The sequence below is a fragment of the Pimephales promelas genome, chromosome 16 (assembly GCF_988280905.1).
Source record: "Pimephales promelas chromosome 16, fPimPro1.hap1.1, whole genome shotgun sequence".
Taxonomy (NCBI): Eukaryota; Metazoa; Chordata; class Actinopteri; order Cypriniformes; family Leuciscidae; genus Pimephales; species Pimephales promelas.
The window spans coordinates 25,335,834-25,355,743 of record NC_142784.1 but is presented as its reverse complement, the minus strand read 5'-3'; the positions used below and the strand labels follow the sequence as shown (position 1 = coordinate 25,355,743).

Here is a 19,910-nt window from a genome sequence, read left to right as displayed (position 1 = left end):
GAGCAGATTGCGTGCACACGCTAATATTAATATGACGACACAAAAGCGTCTGGTCGGCGCCCACACCATCAGCCAATGAATTGACATGATTCTAAGGGCTTCCGACAATTGGCACACCCAGAGGGCAACATGACATCATGACTTTTGCGTAAACATTTAACTACGCCGTTAAATGTCCGAGTGATTCCACATGCATGTTCATGCCGTTAAATGTCCGACCAAAACAAAGCAAAATGTAGATCTACATCTGGGGAGCGATATTTTCTTTCCTATGATGGTAGGGGAAGACTCATAAATGGTATTAACCCCAGTGACGGGTAGGCTTAGTACAGTACAGTAACGTTAAGTCAACGGCGTTCATAAACACGCTGAAAAGCGATTATGCGCGTTGATAGCACGCCAAAAAATTAAATACGAATTGGCGTGTCATACACGCGCCATTTCATGAGATCAGTCTGCATTCCCACTGTGTCTTAACCTACACAGCGTTGAGTGAACCTATGAAAGAGAACAGACGGCTCAAATGACCTTTGAAACACAAACTCACAATGTTGCTCATTCCACATGCGAATCTTGTAGTTTTGTGATAGTTAGCCATTTTTCACTTACAAAATAAAACCTCTAATTGCATTACTTAATTCAGTTTCTGAATATTTTTTCAGCAGTAGACAGATGCTATAAAGACATCAAGCACTGTGGAAGAATTAACACCAACCCTGCACAGAGAGAACATGCCCTCGGGAAAGAAGAAGCTGGTGAATAAATCAGAACCATTAACGAAGAAAAGAATAATGCCAGAACTGATGTTTTTGACTGCAGTGTGTGCAATACATTTGGATCATCACATATTGTGATTCATTTAACATGATATTATTATAAGAATTATTATTCTTAAATCCTTTAATTTTAATTATATTTAATTTTATACCATGGTCTGTTTGAATATTCAATTCAAATTGGCTGGAAGGTTTGTATTAAAACCGTTTAATGCATACATGTATTTCCATGTTAGTTTAAAATCACTGCTCTATATCAATGTATGCTTTTATTGAAGCACACACACACACACACACACAGATTTTAGTAACACTAAAATCAGTGACATTGTTAGACGTTACATCTAGTCACTGTAGTATAACTATAAATTATGCATGATTATTTGCATGCAATTAACACTAAACCCTCATCCTAACCTTATAGTAAGTACACGTTAATTATTATAACATATTACATGTATTATTTCACTGTAACAGACACAGCCAGTGTGCACACAGGGGTGCACGATATTGACAAAAATGTGATATTGCGATATCGATAATGAATATTGCGATATCGATATTAATTTCGATATTTTTTGTTTTCGTTTTCTTTGACCGAATAGCTATCTGATCGTGAAAAGACCAGGTGTAAATGCCCTGTGAAACGCATTCGTGACGTATTTGAATCTAATCGCTCAAACCACTTCAGGAGGCGGTCTGGGCCGCATTTCAGTTGAAACTGGACAAATGTAAATGCATCTCGTTATTGAATAAACCACATATGTAAAATGTACTCCTTCCAAAAACGCTAAAAATGAGAACGTTACAGGCTTGTCATGTTATGGCCAGATATGACGACGCGCGCGACTGCAACACGCATTACCGCAGATGAGCAGCTGTTGAACATTTCCTTTTCATCAAGCCAACGCGCAAACTATCGCAAATCAACGTGAAAGTAAGTCGCAGACGCTTTTCACAGTTATCTTCATTAAAAGTAAATAAACGAACTGATCTTATTTTACCTGATGATCATAAAACGCAGCTCATAACTGTTGACGTGACGGTGACGTGCACTCCATTAAATCTGCATATAGCGCGGGAATTGAAGATCGTATTTTGATAAATCAGATAGCTATCCGATCAGTGAAAACGCATGAAGTTGTCAGGTGGACCGTGGCCTGATGTTTATAGGCTACTCGTGCGCTGGTGTGCGCGTCAAGCCGGGGCAAGTGTGTGTGTGTGTGGGACTGTGTGGTAGGAGAGCAAGGGAGAAGTGAGAGAGTGATGGCGGTTAGCTTTGGAGCGAGTAGCGACTTTATATTGAGAAAAACAAAGTGTCTCTCCTGTTCTTTCTGACCACTGTGGGAAATCTGTAGCATGAAAAGTTAAACCTCTCTTGATTTAATATTGTTTATGGAGAAGGAGAATCAGGAAATTAGTCGGGGGGAAATGCAACGGTGCATGTCGGAACAGACGCATCATAAACAAAATATTGCATAAATATCACGACACTTTCGATATTGATATCGAGCAACGTGATATCGCGATAACGATATTGATTCGATATATCGTGCACCCCTAGCACACACCACCTAATGTATGTTTCTGTCAATACTCTCCACATGCGTTTTCGCGTGTCAAGTAGCTGTCCTATCAGGTGTATGTAATCTGTAGCGGACGTCACAGTTCTTCACACGTGCTGGTGTGGGCTGGAGACATGTCGCTGATAGAGACTATGCCTGTATCCTAGCCTATAAAACACAGCACATTACAGCAACTATGGTGAAAAAAGGTGGACACTCTTTCCAAACTTTGTTTGATACGGGTGCCGAATGCTCCATTTACGCCGTCATCACCTGGGTGTTGATAGTGCATGAGCAGCACATGTGAAAGACCCAAAGAGAACACAACACATTACCTTCTGTGTGTAAACAGACACTTGGTGTTAATTCAGACAGGCACAAAACAATGATGAAAGCCCTGGGCAGGGCTTGACAATAAGGAGTGCCGATGGCTCAGGGCCAGCGTGAAAGACTCGGGACAGTTGACGGAACTGCCCCTGTCCTGATCAGGCCAGTGATGCATAGTCACAAAAGTTTATCATATTATGTAAGCTTTTCCAATTCAATCATTTAAGTCCAAGAGAACTTGGAAAAGACACTAATGGGAACTCATGAGCATTGTGAGAGAAGTTTTGCCAGCGTATCAGCCAAAATGAAGTTGAGTTCGCTTTTCAAGTCTTACTGAACTTACTGACAAATTCACATAAAAATGATGTTAACATGCCCACCTTGCCAAGTATACTAGTAAATAGTCAGTTATGCCTTAAGTGAACAGTCGAAAAAGACAACGCATTTCTACAGTATCAGTATATTGGATACGGGCATTGGTCTTAAAGTGACAGCAGCCTAATATCCCTGCCGCTGCGTGTTTTTAATGTAAAATCAAACAAAAGACAAAAAAAAAAATAAAATCACACACTGCTCTTGACTGAATAACTTTTGTAACTTTAATCAGGTTTCACGTTTATTTAATTTAGTGAAGATTGTATACAGTTATTTTACTTTTGATTACTTTATTCAATTTCTGTAGCTGAAAACTACCGTTAGACCTACCTGAAAAACATTGTTTATTTTATTTGTATTTTTGCTCTGTTGAATTTATTTCTGCTATTGCTTGTAGTTTGATTTCTTGTTCTTATTTTATATTTGACAGAAGTCCTTATTTACCTTAACACTGCGTATACCGAACCGCACCGAAACCGTAACCCTTAAAAACCAAGATACAAACCGAACCACGAGTAAGTGAGTTTGTGCCTTTCAAAGCATTGCATTTTCATCAGAGGTATTAATCAATATAACACTCTGAAACACGTAACTGTTGACAGTAATTATTTGCCATTTGACAGTAATTACCATGTCCATAACTAACCTACACTATCCTTCACAGAGGCTACATTTCAACAATCTCTTACTGAATAAAAACAACAGCTACATCACTGAAGCCAACCATTTGTTCGGAAACCTTAAGAGAAATGACAGCACATCGAAAAACAGAAGTCATATAATATTCATTACAGGTGATGTGTTACGGTTAGGGTGTGGTAAGATGCTTTCCAAGTCCAACAGGTTTTATCATAGTTTGTCAAAAGTCAAAAAGTTGGAAAGCATCTTATCGCAGCGATTTGTGAGCATATCAGTGAACACCCCAGACCACTCGGTGAGTTTCACGTCTTTGTAAACTTAAGTTTAATTAAACTAAATTAAATTAAGTTTAATTAAACTAAACTAAAGTGTAACCGTTCTATTTCATCAGAAACAATCTTAAAACAGGGCTTTAAGTGTAAAATACTGAACTTGTCCTTTAAGGTAAAGGGTTGGTCTCATTAAGCAAGAATATGCTGCTGTTCCTCCAGCATTCTACAGGCCTAAATCTGCCAGCTATACTCATGATCAAAGGTGAGGCCAAGCAGAAGAGCTGCATCCCAGGGAGCCATTTAGTCAAACAGGATGTCCCGCAAAACGCAGGGCTCATTCCCAGACATTGCCATTTACTACTGGCCATGCAACTGTGAGAGGCACATCCCTATTCCATCACAGACACTAGCTCATTTAATAAAGCCATCATTGTATAGCAATAGCATCAGTAATATGCATGCTTCAAAAACATCTGCTGCAGCTCTCTGGGAAATAACCATGGAAGTTTAAAACCATCAACTGGAACACGTCAGACAGGATAAGCATGTGACCTCTGCTGCCAAACAATCCTGGCTGAAGGCTTTATGGTTTCAAAGATTCAGTTGCACATAACCCTACAGGAACTCACCACCAAATGATGTAGAAACGCTAAATGTAACGCACTTTTGCCCCTGAAGGCCTTCCCAGATTATCCAGCTTATGACATATGCTATCGCTACACTATTTGAACCTTGAAATAGAAACAGGCGACCAAGAAAGACCTCTTGGGGGGAAAAAATGGTTAGGCAGTTCACAAGACACAACATGCCAGGACAACAGTATCATAAAACTTTAGTTTATTGTCCGGATATGTTAAACAAAAAACTGCAACTGAGATTTCGCCGGCCCCTCCCCAAAAACGGCCATTGCCCAATCACACATCATTTCATACATCAACATCATCAGTTCATATATCAATATCATACTGTAATGAATAGAAACAACCTTAAATAATATATGGTTCTCTGTATCTTTCGGTCTCTTCCGTCTCCTACTTTTTAAACATGAAAATTGCATTCAGCATGACACGCAAGCGGGTGCCGTGGTAATGAACAACATGCTTGTTAAAGCGAAAGTATAATCCTGTATCTGAAGCAAAATTACTAGCCTAAATATGCAGCGCAAGTTATATATTCGAACTCCAAACAATTAGCCACTAAACCAGCTTATAAAATCTTCTTCAAGGCTATGCTGGTTGCATCTGAGGTAGCCTACAGGTCATGGGGTTTCTCAGATTTCTCTTGAGACCAGTATAAGCATTAGCCTTGATAGACTTCGTGTATCCTTCATTGCGTATTTTTATATTTTTTGAATATATCCCTCCACTGCATATTGCAACCCTTTGTGCTTCGATCTGGAGGATATTGCGAGGTATTGCTTCAAAAAAGGTCTGTCAATCTGTCGTGCTGGTCGTGTTTGACCATTTGTTTGACGGGCGTAGTAACAATACCAAGGGGGTGTGAATGTGATTTTTGCGAATGGTCAATTCATGACCTAAATAGTCTTATGAGTAATAAGCATGTTAATACATAATATATATATATATATATATATATATATATATATATATATATTAACCAGTTTCACATAACAGTTTCACTGTTTCGGAATATTTGAAAAATAATAACGTCAACCCATGTGGTTTGACTAAAAAAAAAAATTAATTAGCAATATACAGAAAAATGCAGGATCAATGACCCTTGATTGTGTGAATCTATTAATTTAACTTCGGTCAGTGACTTATTTGAGCATGTTTTGAATTTCTGAATTCAAGTTAATTTTGATGATCTTTTATCAATATTTCTTACACAAAAAGCTTTTAGAAGTTCTGAAAAAAAAACAATGATTAAGATGTTTACACAGGCATTCTGGTGTAAGGAAGAAAATGTTAGTACTACTTCTAATTTATGGTTACACCACACTTTTTTAAAAACATTAAATTGAAACGTTTCATTTTTCAAAGCCATAGAAAACCAACATGAACACAAAAAAGTGAACTTCTAAGAACTCTACATGTGTTTTACACTAGATTTCTGGACACTCGTAAGCCATTGACCTAACACTGGATTATGGTTGAAGGCTAAGTGCAAACCGTAATCTACTTTTTGGGACATTCTGCAAATACAGACACAAAATATTTGATGTTTCAATAATGTCAAATACAGATGGACAAATCTCATCAACGATGAAACACATTCCCACCGTGTCACACTTTATGCATGACAAGCCCTCTAAGTGCATTTGTGTGGGTGTACGGTGGTAATGATCAAGGGAAATTGATCTGTCAGCACAACATCTGTCCTGTTAAATCCTTTTTTCTTTAGGCCACATCCCCTCAAATTCAAATATGAGGATGTGAGACCAGTCTGCCGTGTTTCCGGATCAGTGGTGGTTCTATGGGTTACATCATATATTTATTGTTTTTGTCTTGCTCGGGCCCTCAGAGTCAGGGCAGGCTATCTCTAGCACAGATAATTAAAAGCCCAATAAGAGCTTAACTTCATATCAGGAGATTACATCAGAAAGATGACTCATGCCAACAGCCTGGGGGAGTGCATCATGTGACCCCAGGGCTCCTCCCATCTAGTCTCTCAAATGACACTGATGAGGTCCCAGAGCATCTCCAAAAGAACAGCCTTGTGTTTTCCTCTCATCATCAAAACAATGACATAAGAGCACGGCAAGCATCAATATTTATTTAGCATTATCAAATTTCCTCACTTAGAATTAACTTTGTGAGCAATTAACCCTATGTTAAGGATGTGATGATACCCGAAATCTAACATTTTAATATGGCTCACAATAAAAAAACAGAAAAAAACAATTGCTTATGCGCCAGAAAAACAAGAGCGCAGCTATCTTTAGAATATTGTGTTTGAACTTCCGTTTTTCCGGTCGCTCTGTATATTTCTACGGCATCACTGTCGAAGAGTATTTAGCTGGTGAAGTGGATTTACTAATAGTTAACTAAAGTTATCATGACCACTGTAATGTTTGAAGCGGGTGTCATAAATGTCAGTAGAACAGTAGACCGGGAACGTTTTGAAAGGACCTTTAAGTCCACACACCCAAAATTTAATCAAAATCTGAAAATTTGCTTCCGCTCTGGAATGGCGTTCCATCTCTTACCCCTTTTCCACCAAAAAAGAACTGGTTTCGGAACTGGTGCTGGTTCAAAGTTGGTTCGGAGTTGGTTCAACTTGCGAACCTTTTCAGAGCCTGTTTGTTTTTCCACTGACTTTTAAAACGCACAGGGAACGACGTCCTTATGTGTACGTCGCCATACGTCTTAGCTAGAAACGCTTGCAAGTTCACAACATTACTTTGGGATTATCTCTAACTCATGTACCATGAAGGCTTTAAAAACAATTGAAATATGTAAGTCTTTTAATCTTTTCCTTTGATATGTAATCTTTTCTGATTAGTAATGTACCCGTCTTGTGTCTTTTTTTCTTTCCATTTATTTGTTCTATATTGTGACTGTTTTCTTCTTTGCTTATAATGTTTTCAATAAAAAAATAAATAAAATAAAATAAATAGAAACGCCAACTTCAAAGCGTAACAATTACAAAGGCAGACTCCATCGTATTTCTGCAAATGCTTCACCTTGATTTGCGATCCTTTATTACGGTTCTAGTCCAGCAAAGAGTTGGTGCTGCATTGGAGCCAGTTTTCTGGGCCGAGAACCGGTTCTTTGTCTGTCGAAACACAAAGAACTGGTTCGCACGCAGGCACCGGCTCCGAACCGGCTCTTAAAATGCTTTGGTGGAAAAGGGGTATCTGATGTCGTCAGTTTGACTGCATAGGTGAAATATTCTTAACCACTTCCTTCTAATCGTCAGTATGCTATGAGCAAGAGCATAAAGTATAGCGCAGAAGTAAACCCTACCCTCTGTTCAATATTCCATTTCACTTGGAAATACGTCACAAAAGTAAAGTCGGTTGCAAAGTAGCTCAACTCCATGGTATCATTCGCAATGCTTCAATGGGCGGAGCTAAAGTGTCTAGCTTTTGTCTACTCTCCAATTGGTTGCATTTTCTGTTCAGCATCACAGATTTTTCACCAGGAATTCCACTGTTAAACACCATTATTTAAAAAATAAGCTTAATTATTGTTGGCTGATGGCTTTAATATGCTAATATGGTCTAACAACCTGTAGCTCAAAGTAGGTCTGCCCTTGAAGTTATTGTTCAAAACTAATTTCCTTATGGAGAAAATTAATGTAAAATTTTACTTCCGGAACTCACTTTTGGACTCTGCAGCTGTTTGTATGTAGTCTTATAAGCCAAGAGTTTCTGCGGAATTTAAAAGATTCACATTACTTTAAGAGATTTTCCTGTTGTTGTTTTTTTCAATACCATAATATACAGTTCTCCATCAAACATGGACTTTCAAACCCATTAAAACATAAGGACTACAACTACCACAAAGATGAGAGTTTACATGCTTGACAAATCAGACAACTGTTAGTACTGACATATGTTTTGTAGAAACACAATTGCTTCAAAATTCACATTTGAGGTATTAAATCAATGTATGGAACCCTTAAAAGACATGGTATAGGAAAAAATATGAGATGGGAGCAAAAAAAATAAAATAAACCAAAATAAACCATCAAAGCTTTTGCGTTCTCTAGCAAATGTTTTATCTTCTACCGAGAAACTTTTGTGTTCTTTACGAGTGAACGCAAAGTTACTTGCGGAAACACAAAAGTTTTGCGATAGGAAGTTTCTCTGAGGAACACAAACCAATATTTTGTTTCCCGCCCATTCATATTTCTTCTATCCCCATGTCCCTTTAGGGGCTCAGTAGAAATGTAGTTTATGTAATAGCCTAGAATAATATGAGGAAGTCTCTCTAAGTAATGTTAACTACTGATTTTATTTTGCTAAACAAAACATTAAAAGCCCATAGAAAATTCCAGAGGGAATATATTGTAAATTAGGGCACATCCCAATACCCACACTTGTGGTCTTCTTAGCCACTTGAAAGCATGTGCATGGCACACCACAGGAAGAAAGTGTGCAAGACTGTCCTATGTCTGAAAAACGCCACTGCTCAGTCCCCTTAACACACACTAAATCCATTCCACTACCTCTCAGCACGGTATTTGAGGCTATGCACGTCCCATCATTCACCATGTGGACACTTTCCAGGACAAGTTAAATTAATTATAAGTTACAATATAATTTGGCAGAAAATTGTAGTGTTGCTCATAAATAAATAAACCTCAAATACTAACCTAACAGGGAAAATGTTGCATAATTACTATAATGGATTTACATTAATAAATGAATTTATTTATGCACATAACCATTGCAAATTAGCCATACATTTATGTCAAATGACTTCTGAAGAACAGTGATAACACACTTCATAACTGTAATGTATTTGTGATTCCTTGTTGCATGATGCAATCATAGACTGTAAAAAATAGGATGTAATACACAATACAGGTTAATTACATCATTTACAGTTTCCGCCCAAACTCGCTGATTGGATAATTCTAGACTCGTGCAGCAGGTGGATTGCCAAGAAATTCATCCCAACACAGTCCCATAAGGATTTAAAAAAGAAGGATCAATTCAAATCAATGCGATTCTTTCGAATCCGTCTACTATCCTATATACGCTTTAACACAGAGCACAAAGTAGCCTACATGACTGATTATAATATTAGCTCAGATAATCCTGTCGTCTTAACGGACAGGTTCCATTGTCAAAGCCAATGGGGTAGCCTAGCAAATTAGCTCATAACAAACAGACCCTATAAACTGTATTATAAGAATACCTGTGTGTTAGCAGGCAAGCAAACTAAACAACACATTGCCTTTCACATACTGTTACAGAAACATAAGCAACAGTGCTGATCAATGAATGAGCACGGGAGAATTCAAACAGGTCCACAGATGCACCTGCCACCGACACCACTGACCATAAAAGTAGAATGCAAATCAGAAATATGCACAAAACCCAAGCTATTTATTATATAACAGTTTGTATTTTATGTACGGTTATTACATAACACTTGAACGCGGTCTTACCTGCGCTGCCAAAGAAAAGAAGCACCAAGATTATCGCCTTGGTCGGAAACATTTCAATCCCTTTATGAAACACAGTGTGTTTACTGTTTATTATTGTCTTCCGAATCTTGAAATGAAGAATTCTTAATCCGTAAAATTAAGCCTGTGAAGTTCCCACGAAGTTTTCTGGAATGGGACGCGAATATCTACGAGGATTCAGACCGTTGGACAGTATTGATATTTTTGCGGTTTAAATTCGCGTGCCCATATGTCGTGCACTGAGAATGAGAGACAAGTGCGCGTGCACACGCAGCTTCAAGATGCACGCGAAATAATCCGCCCAATCAGAGGCGCCTCTGAGGAAAGACAACGATATCATCATATAATGCACTGAACCCAGCCTGGAAACTAAATACGACTACCACATAGCCTACACCTGGACTGGCCAGTGAAATGAATGGGAGAGAGATCGATTTATAAACAAATATTTTTCAGTAAGCTATTTCGGGTAAATTTAATAGTCACGGATATTTAAAGTGATAGTTCACGCACAAACGAAAATGTTGTGTCCATATAGCCTACTATCATTAGGCTATAATAGTCTTTATCGTGCGCATAATAAAGATATTACGTAGACTCAGAATGTCAATTTCGGTCACAATTCACTGTTGATGCACTTAGTCCTTAGGCTATTCTCTGCAACAAAATGATGGAGGAAAACGACAGTTAGCTAATTATTGGGATAACGGTTCTTTTAAGACACCTTTTAGTAAGGATATTTTTAATTAGGGAGACATCTTTTCTCGATAAATCGAAGTGTAGATAATGTGCAGGCGGTGCCCCATTTTGTCATTCTGGAAATAATGATCTCCCTCATGCATCAGTTCACTGATGTTTCCTTTATCTCTCTATATCCCGACCCATGCAGTGCTAAAGAGGAACTGCTTTTCACAGTGGCTTTTGAAATGGATCCATGGACTTTTAGAGAACAATGATCATTTTAAAGTGAAATACAAGTAGCCAATTTAAAGCCTTGCGAGAACTGCATATTGTCCTCATTCATTGCACATTTGCAATGATGATATTTGATTCCCCCAGTCACACACACAAGGCATAGGCTATTTACACAATTGAGGTATAGGCAAACTGTCACTTTCAGAGCATATAGGCTACATATTCATATTTATTTCATATTTATAAATTCAAGATGTCATTTAATGTTATACGTTTATAATTATTATGTTTTTCCTATAGCTACTGCCTTTTTTGTGGTGTAAAGGCACCAACAGAAATAAAATATGGGAAAAGAGCAAACTGAAGGAGCGGGTTGAAACAAAATAGTAGTTCATCATCATTATCTCAATCTTCTTCATTTTGGCTATCATCACTATAGAACAATTTGAGTACAATTCCTGGACAATGTTACTTTGTTAGTAAAGATCTCTAAGGCTATCCGATTACCACCACGTGCAATCACATCATTAAAAGTGGGTGTCATTTGAGACATCTTGCATAGTATAGTGACCTTCTTTGTGGGATTTCTGTGCAATTGTGATTGTTTCTTTGTACACCATGCATAGAATTCAATAGGTGTACCCTTTCTGCTTCCCAAATTTTCCTCTGCCTCTTTCTGTCATCCGGTTTCTAATAACCCCTAGAACTGTCACATGCAGTTCACATGCACAGCATATCTTTGGCTTGTATGTGATTGTATTTTGCAGTTACAGCCGAACAAGCATATATTACTGTTAGCAATAAACATTTTCACATAGGCAGTATGCATTGGCAATAAAATTACAATATTACATATTGAATACAGCAAAATAGCAAAATAAATAAAGTGGATGGTACAGTACACTGTAAAAAATATTTTCATGATTTGTAATCACAACATTTTTTCTTTTGTCAAATCAACTTCAATTATTTATGTGGTTCAGATAACATAATATTTTGAGTTTCTAGTGATTAAATCAATTTCCTTCATTGTATTCACTCCTTTTTTCCATTTCAATGAACTTAAAATTAAGGCAGCAAGGTTAGTTAATATTTTAAGTTAAACCAACATTTTTTTTTTTACATTGTAGAGGTGCCTGAGAGATATGGGGAAAATAATGTAGCTTAACAAAACAAAAACACAATTGTATGGTTTAAAAACAATCAGTTTGGAAACTCTTATTTGTGTTTCCACAGAGGAGCTGGCAAGAGTTGTACAGATGGCACTAACAGCAAAAGGAAATGTGTTTCTGCCAAAGTTTTGTTTGATGAGTCCTCAAGTAGAATAACTAGCTCACATTGAATGCTTGGGCAAGAAAATTAGTGTTGACAATGGCATTCATCAGTGTCACGCTTAATATGGCTGTTCCTACAGTGCTCATTTGTGTAGTGTGTGTGTGTGTGTGTGTGTGTGTGTGTGTGTGACAGTTATTCTAACACAAGTAGCCTATTCCTTCTCCTGTGAGAATTTTTCAAACATAAATCGTGCACTTGGCATGGAGAGAATGGGTGAAAACGCAGAATGATGAAATGTTTGTATCTGCTGACATCTGCTGGTCGATTAATATCATGATTAATATAGGCTACCCCAACACGGTCCTGCCATTTGGTACATTTTCATGTAGAGGGCAGGCTTGTAACGTATTTAGAAGTGCAGAAGTAAAAGTGGCTTAAAGTGTAGTGTATGGTGTCCCATACTTGGAATTTGTAGTCGAACTTAAGCACACACCTAGAAGTGAGTACTGAACACATTCACAGACACACATCGGATTGGATCCTTTACAAGAAAACCGGAAGAACTGAAATATGGGCAACAATATTGATTTTAAATTTTGCTACAGATTCTCGTGTTCCAGATAAACAATCTGTCTTTAAGTATAGCCTGAACAGTGAAACAACACTTCCTCTTGGGTTGTGCTTGGCAGCATGTAAACGTTAATTACTTTAAAGTTTAGTGTTAATTTTAAAAGATTGTAGCCTACAGTATAACCTAACTATCACAAAATAAGCACAGCTTGCAATCCCTCAAATTAAATATGACAAATGTCATTGTTTTTCTTCCATTTCACTCCTCAGACTTTTAATATAGCCTAATGCATTTTGTTTGCCATTTTTGTCATAAACTCATTTCTAGGATACACCCTCGTCACACACATTAGCATTTCAGACATGTACGTAATTTATGATAATCATAATTGGAGCTACTTTTAATTGTAAACAGTTTCCAGATTCTTTGGATTTCCTGTATGTTCTGAGCACAAATATCTTGCAGTCATTTTCATTTTCAAGCTAATAAATTCCCCTGTTTGTCGAGATAAACGCCTAATGTAATGATGTTTTCCGGAGAAGAATCGCCCCACTGTGACAAATGAGAGAGCTGAATTATTGCCATTGGATGTAGCTGCAATACGACTGTCTAATAAAAAAAAAATGGACCAAACAACAGAATCCATTACATGCCTCTAAATGCCTTGATTCAAAAAAGCAAATTGGAATAAACAATTTTAGTTTGATTATAGTTTTTTTATAAAGCAAATTAAAGTCTGAAGTGTGGGCTTGTTGATAATAGAAAGTTACATAAAAGGCTTGTGATTCTTAGTTTGGATGTATATACAATAGACACAGTTTTCCATGACAAAGGGTTTAACGCATGCACACAAACAATGTTAACAATGTATCTGCGTTTGGACAATCATGGCGTTTCATTACAATCCAGGATGATACTGAAATGTGATGTTCTTTTAGGCCAGATGTTCTTATTGGGATTAGGCCTAATCTATAGCATTGATAGTAAATGTTTTTTTTGTTTTTGATTAGATTTGATTAGTCCTGCCCATTTTTAGCGGAAGGAAAAACATGCTGCTTTCGTGCATGTATCTTTAAATGCAAATTAATGGTTGCTCATCACCCTGATTTCGAGAAGAGGGCGGAGCCTTTACCTATTTATCTCTGTTGCGTCAAGCTCACATGACATTACTGTTCTTTATCATCATGAAAGATTATTATCTGCATGCATTTTAAAGCCATATCAGTATGAGCGCACACATCTGAAGCGCACACAGAAAGCTGGATGTCAGATGGCGGGTCCCATAAGTTTTACGTCTTATTGCACTTAAACTGTCAAATATATACACGAATGTCAAAAACACACAAAGTTCACATAAACACAGGCGGGTATATCTCTGTGAAAGTAAACAGTAAGTCAAGAAATCACACAATGTGTGTGTATTAAAGTGAAAGCAGCGTAATACAGTATCCAGTACTTCTATTGGCTATATTCTGTTGTTCTGTAAATGCAGGAGATCAGCAGGAAAAAAAAACAGCTGTTGCAACAACATTCGTTTTTTCCAAGCGTTACCAGCCTAGCGGTTTCTACGTGTTTTTAGGCGCTATGTGATATCCACAATAAAGGCTAGATGTCCTAGTCGGCGGCCATCTTGTCACAGGCAAGCTGATGTAAGATGAGTTTTTACAAACGGTTTGGTTTCTTACAAACGTTATTAACGTGGCTATAATTCTGGATCATAAACAGTAAGCAGTGTCATAACTACATCTCTGACGTTTATAACGAACCAAACCATTTGAAAATCGACAGAAAAATTAGCAAGTTATGGCTATTTAAAAAGTACATGCACCATTAAAACACAGTCTTACGAGTGAGCGAGCTGCCTGTGACAAGATGGCCGCCAGGTGAAGACGTCGACCTCCATTGGCCAGCAGCGTGGACGATCCATGGCTATATGAACCGAGGCGTCAGTTTGAGCCTAAATTGCAGTTTGATACTGCAATTACATTGAATCGTTTTTCTTCAGACTGTTGCCTTGTCACTGCTAGAACAAGCCCAACATATAAGTTGCCCACCGTAGAAAAGCACTTAAAAGATAAGCTTTGCTTTATTATTAATTATTCTCTCTTACTGTTATGTGAAATAATGACATTACAAAGTGTCAATGTGAAACAAACAAAAGATAAACAGGAAATCACTCACTGCTCTAGATTGAATAACTTTAAGATTCCATTTCTAACTTGAATGCTGCTGTTATATGTCATGGCGAGGAGATGAATATGGCGGACTGTGAACAGCACACTTAGGGTGGGGTCTATGCTAATAGGGCAGAGTAATGGGGCGAGGCCTTTGCAATGTGACGCCACATTGCATGGAAACTGCAAACGGATTATTCTGAGGCACACACTGCTGCTTACGATTTATGGGGATTTATAAAAATGGAGTGTGTGGATTTTTACCATTGTAGGGCGGTTGTGTACACACACTGCCGACACACAATTGTTCAAACACCATGTAAAAGTGACTTTTGCATGATAGATACCCTTTAAAAAGATGGCATAACATCACATTACATCCACTACCGTGGTGGTCTAAGTGTACGATGATTCATTCATGAGCCGTATTAAACTTCTTCCGAGCCCAATAACATCACTGTTCAAAGAGAATACGCCATTCTTTGAAGAATGATGTTTTTTTGTATTTTTTGTTATTGATTGTGTGGTACACTATATGAAAGCAACAGAGGTAGATGGAACATTCACCTTTCATTTCCAGCACTTTAGTCTCTATTCTCATTCCCAGACAGAAAGAACAATTTTTTTGCCTAAAAGAAGTTGCTTTGAGCAAAATCAAAATAACAAACAACAAAAAGAAAAGAAAAGACTATAATAGAAACCACACCATTCTCACATTTGTACACAAAGCTGAAATAGACCTTTTCGTTGAACCTGATATAGTGTTCAATTTCAGACAGCGTAAACAATAAGGCGTAGTATAGCCTAGTTCCATTTCACACGCTGGCATTGTTTTCTGCCACACTGTGTGGAGAACTCCACCTTGTTATTATTATTTTATTTCAAATTATCCCTGAATATGAATCTTTTATTTGCTGTCTTAATGTTTTGTACTCTGAATAACACCAAGCTATTTGACTAAGTTCTTCCAGAACAGCGCTGAAAAGAGAAATTGTCACACACACATGCTGATTTTTATAAAGCATATTTTCATGGCCTGGCAGGACCATTAAAGTACTGGACCCACCTGAGTTTCTCCTTTTCTCTCTCTCACTATGTTTCTCCTAATTTGTTATCAGCACAACCACTTAACCATTCCTTTTTTCTTTTTAAAGCTGCAGTCCGTAGCTTTTTTTGGGTAAAAAATTATTCAAAATAGAAATACATATTTGAGAAAATACATAACCAGCCAGTGTTCAAAACTATCTGCTTGCCATAGCTCGATTCAAAGCAGTAAGCTTGTAATAATGTTTTTAATTCCAGTGGTACAGGTGGATTTCCGTGGGAGATTCGAATGTGTCTTTGCGTCATTACGTCACATCTGTACGCAAAAAGGAGGAGTCTCGGCTAGTATAAGCTATATTGAGTCATTACGTCACATCTGTACACATAGAGGAGTCTCGGTTAGTATAAGCTATATTGAGTCATTACGTCACATCTGTACGCAAAAAGGAGGAGTCTCGGCTAGTATAAGCTATATTGAGTCATTACGTCACATCTGTACACATAGTGGAGGAGTCTCGGCTAGTATAAGCTATATTGAGTCATTACGTCACATCTGTACACATAGTGGAGGAGTCTCGGCTAGTATAAGCTATATTGAGTCATTACGTCACATCTGTACACATAGAGGAGTCTCGGTTAGTATAAGCTATATTGAGTCATTACGTCACATCTGTACGCAAAAAGGAGGAGTCTCGGCTAGTATAAGCTATATTGAGTCATTACGTCACATCTGTACACATAGTGGAGGAGTCTCGGCTAGTATAAGCTATATTGAGTCATTACGTCACATCTGTACACATAGTGGAGGAGTCTCGGCTAGTATAAGCTATATTGAGTCATTACGTCACATCTGTACACATAGAGGAGTCTCGGTTAGTATAAGCTTTATTGAGTCATTACGTCACATCTGTACGCAAAAAGGAGGAGTCTCGGCTAGTATAAGCTATATTGAGTCATTACGTCACATCTGTACACATAGAGGAGGAGTCTCGGCTAGTATAAGCTATATTGAGTCATTACGTCACATCTGGACAGTGGACACATATAGGAGGAGTCTCGGCTAGTATAAGCTATATTGAGTCATTACGTCACATCTGTACACAATAAGGAGGAGTCTCGGCTAGTATAAGCTATATTGAATCATTACGTCACATCTGTACACATAGAGGAGGAGTCTCGCTAGTATAAGCTATATTGAGTCATTACGTCACATCTGGACAGTGGACACATATAGGAGGAGTCTCGGCTAGTATAAGCTATATTGAGTCATTACGTCACATCTGTACACAAAAAGGAGGAGTCTCGGCTAGTATAAGCTATATTGAATCATTACGTTGCATCTGTACACACAGAGGAGGAGTCTCGCTAGTATAAGCTATATTGAGTCATTACGTCACATCTGTACACATAGTGGAGGAGTCTCGGCTAGTATAGACCATTTCACAAGATGTAAACAACACTGGTCCAGAAACACTTCCTGTTTCAGTTTGTAACTGTTTTCTTTCTTTTACATGTAAAGAAAACATCTTAAAGATGTTTGTTTAACTTTTTGATTCAGTTTTAAATGTTCTGTTGGTTTTATTTTATCCCAGCTTTTATGTAGTGTTAAAAAACTGAAACAGGAAGTGCTTCTGGACCAGTGTTGTTTACATCTTGTGAAATGGTCTATAAGCTATATTGAGTCATTACGTCACATCTGTACACATAGCGGCTATAAGCAATCCACAGCCCCTGTTCAGTTCAGGCGGCTGGGGATTTTATTTATGTCGGCAGAAATGTGCGCGTCTCTGCACACAAACGCCGTTTTCACGGCGAGGCGACCCAAATAAAACACAAAAAGAGCATGTTTCACAAGCATATCACATGGGTTCACTGTCCACCTTCATTAGGCGGCTTCCAAACCCCCGGTTTAACACTGACTCCCCCACACGCCTGTTCAAGTCAGTCAAACACTCAATGTATGAACAAATCACATTATAAGTGTGTCAGGTCCCCCAATGAAAATACATGGAACACCCATTCAAAGGCTTGGAGACAAAGAAAAGGCTTTGGTCGGCAGACGAAGGTGGAAAAAAAAACAGAATTTACTTGCTGATCATATTTCAAGTAACTGTCTAGAACACACAGTGATTTTTCACACAGATGTTCACTGATGAGGTGTATGTACTTGAGGATGGTGCTTTAAACTACAATTAGAAGGACCAAAGAGTATTAGCTCAGTTTTGTTTTATTGTCATCTAGGCATGCCAACGGAGGCTCGAGTGAATTGTTGCCCGACTGTTTAATAGGAACATAGATTTAAATGTGTCAGCAGCGTAACAATGAAACGACACATCATATTTCATGAAAATGGATCCCAAAGGAAGTAAATACAGGGGAAAAAAAGAGTAGGGGCCAAAATGGAGTCCTGAGGGACCCACCAGTGAAGGTGGGCAGCAGAGGACACAGAAGAGCCAAAACGGACAAATGTTCAATCTTTCAGATAAGAACTAAACCAATTTAGGACCGTTCCTTTCAGACCCACATCATGTTCAAGTCTAGATAAAAGAATATAATGATCCTCCATGTCAAAAGCCAAGCTAAGATCTAAAAGCATTGAAATAACAGAATCTCCAGCATCTGTTATCATATAGATGTCATTCAGTCAAGCTGAATCAGTGCTGTAGAGGGCTTGGAAACCAGACTGAAACTTTTCATATAGGTTTAAATAAGAGTGGAGGAGACTTTTTCTTTTGAAAATAAAAGGCAAGTTAGATATGGGCCTGTAATTATTAAGAACAGCAGGATCGAGATTTGGTTTCTTGATTTCTTGATGTAAAGCAGCCAATCACAGTTTGTTTTGTTCCCACCTTTACCCATTACAGATTTACCACCTACCATCTCCCACACCTGTGTTCTCATCATCGTAGAGCGCTTCTCGGAGGCTTGCAGTTAATTCCACTGAAAGGACTCACTACTGACCTGGAAACAGCAGCAACCCTCTTCCAAACACTCATTGTCATTTTGGGATACCTGACGACATCGTCTCCGCGCGCGGCCCCCAATACATCTCCCTTGTTTAGCACACCTTCCAACTTCTCAGAGTTATAGTAAGCCTGTCATCTAGGTACCACCAACAGTCCAATGTCCAGACTGAGCGGAAGATCCAAGAGATCGGGAGATACCTGCGGTCATATAGTAAAGTAAAGTTTACTTAAAATTAAGAGGCTTTGAGAGACCAGCATAAAATAACAGTTTCACAATGACAGAATTATAGAACAGTTTGTACTTGAGAAATATTCTGATTATTGAAGAAAAATATAACAAGGGGCCTTTATTGAAGTTGTCAGTTGTCCTTTCGATATCCCCCACAATGTTGTAATTCCAGGCTCGTCAGTGACGGAATACTGTATTTGATTCAACTCAAGTCAGCTGAAGCTGTCTGCCAAGAATTAATTTGTATTCACAACCCTTTTACTATGCACGTCTGTTTTTGTCATGAGCTTCTTATCAATTTTCAATTCTCTGCTTGACTTCTTTGCACACACAAACATTTCATTACTGTGATAGCTCACTTCGGGATCAATCGGGCAATTCAAGTGACCCTGGTATACCAAACAGCTCATGTAACCCTTTTAAGTGTCATCCGTCAGAAACCGACAAATGCCTGTTTGAGTCGTCCTACCTGTTGAATACAAAGAGCAATCAAGCATGGGGGCATAGGGACAATGCACATAATTGGAGGGTATCAGATTCAATTTGCTGCAGATCATTTGAATGGCAATTAGGTGATTTTTCAGCGAGAGATGTGCGCTCGCTAAGAGCAAGGGAGAAGTGTTAGAGCAATCACACCAAGTGCTCACACAGAGTCCTTTAGTTTTGTGTCAGCGAAGTTG

General features: G+C 38.2%; 1 protein-coding gene across 9 annotated transcripts in view; it reads right to left on the bottom strand.

The window, feature by feature from the left end:
- ncam1b (neural cell adhesion molecule 1b) overlaps positions 1-19,099 on the bottom strand; it is a 103,413-nt gene extending 84,314 nt beyond the window's left edge. For 4 of the 9 annotated variants that reach the window (XM_089121308.1, XM_089121309.1, XM_089121311.1 and 1 more), the window contains exon 1: positions 10,039-10,353. In XM_089121308.1, coding sequence (XP_088977434.1) covers positions 10,039-10,090 — 52 coding nt within the window. In that variant the 5' untranslated portion in view covers positions 10,091-10,353. Of the gene's footprint in view, positions 1-10,038; positions 10,354-19,047 lie in introns of those variants that run through there. The other 5 variants (XM_089121314.1, XM_039670763.2, XM_039670770.2 and 2 more) reach the window with 2 other exon arrangements.
- Between the last annotated feature and the right edge of the window lie 811 nt (positions 19,100-19,910).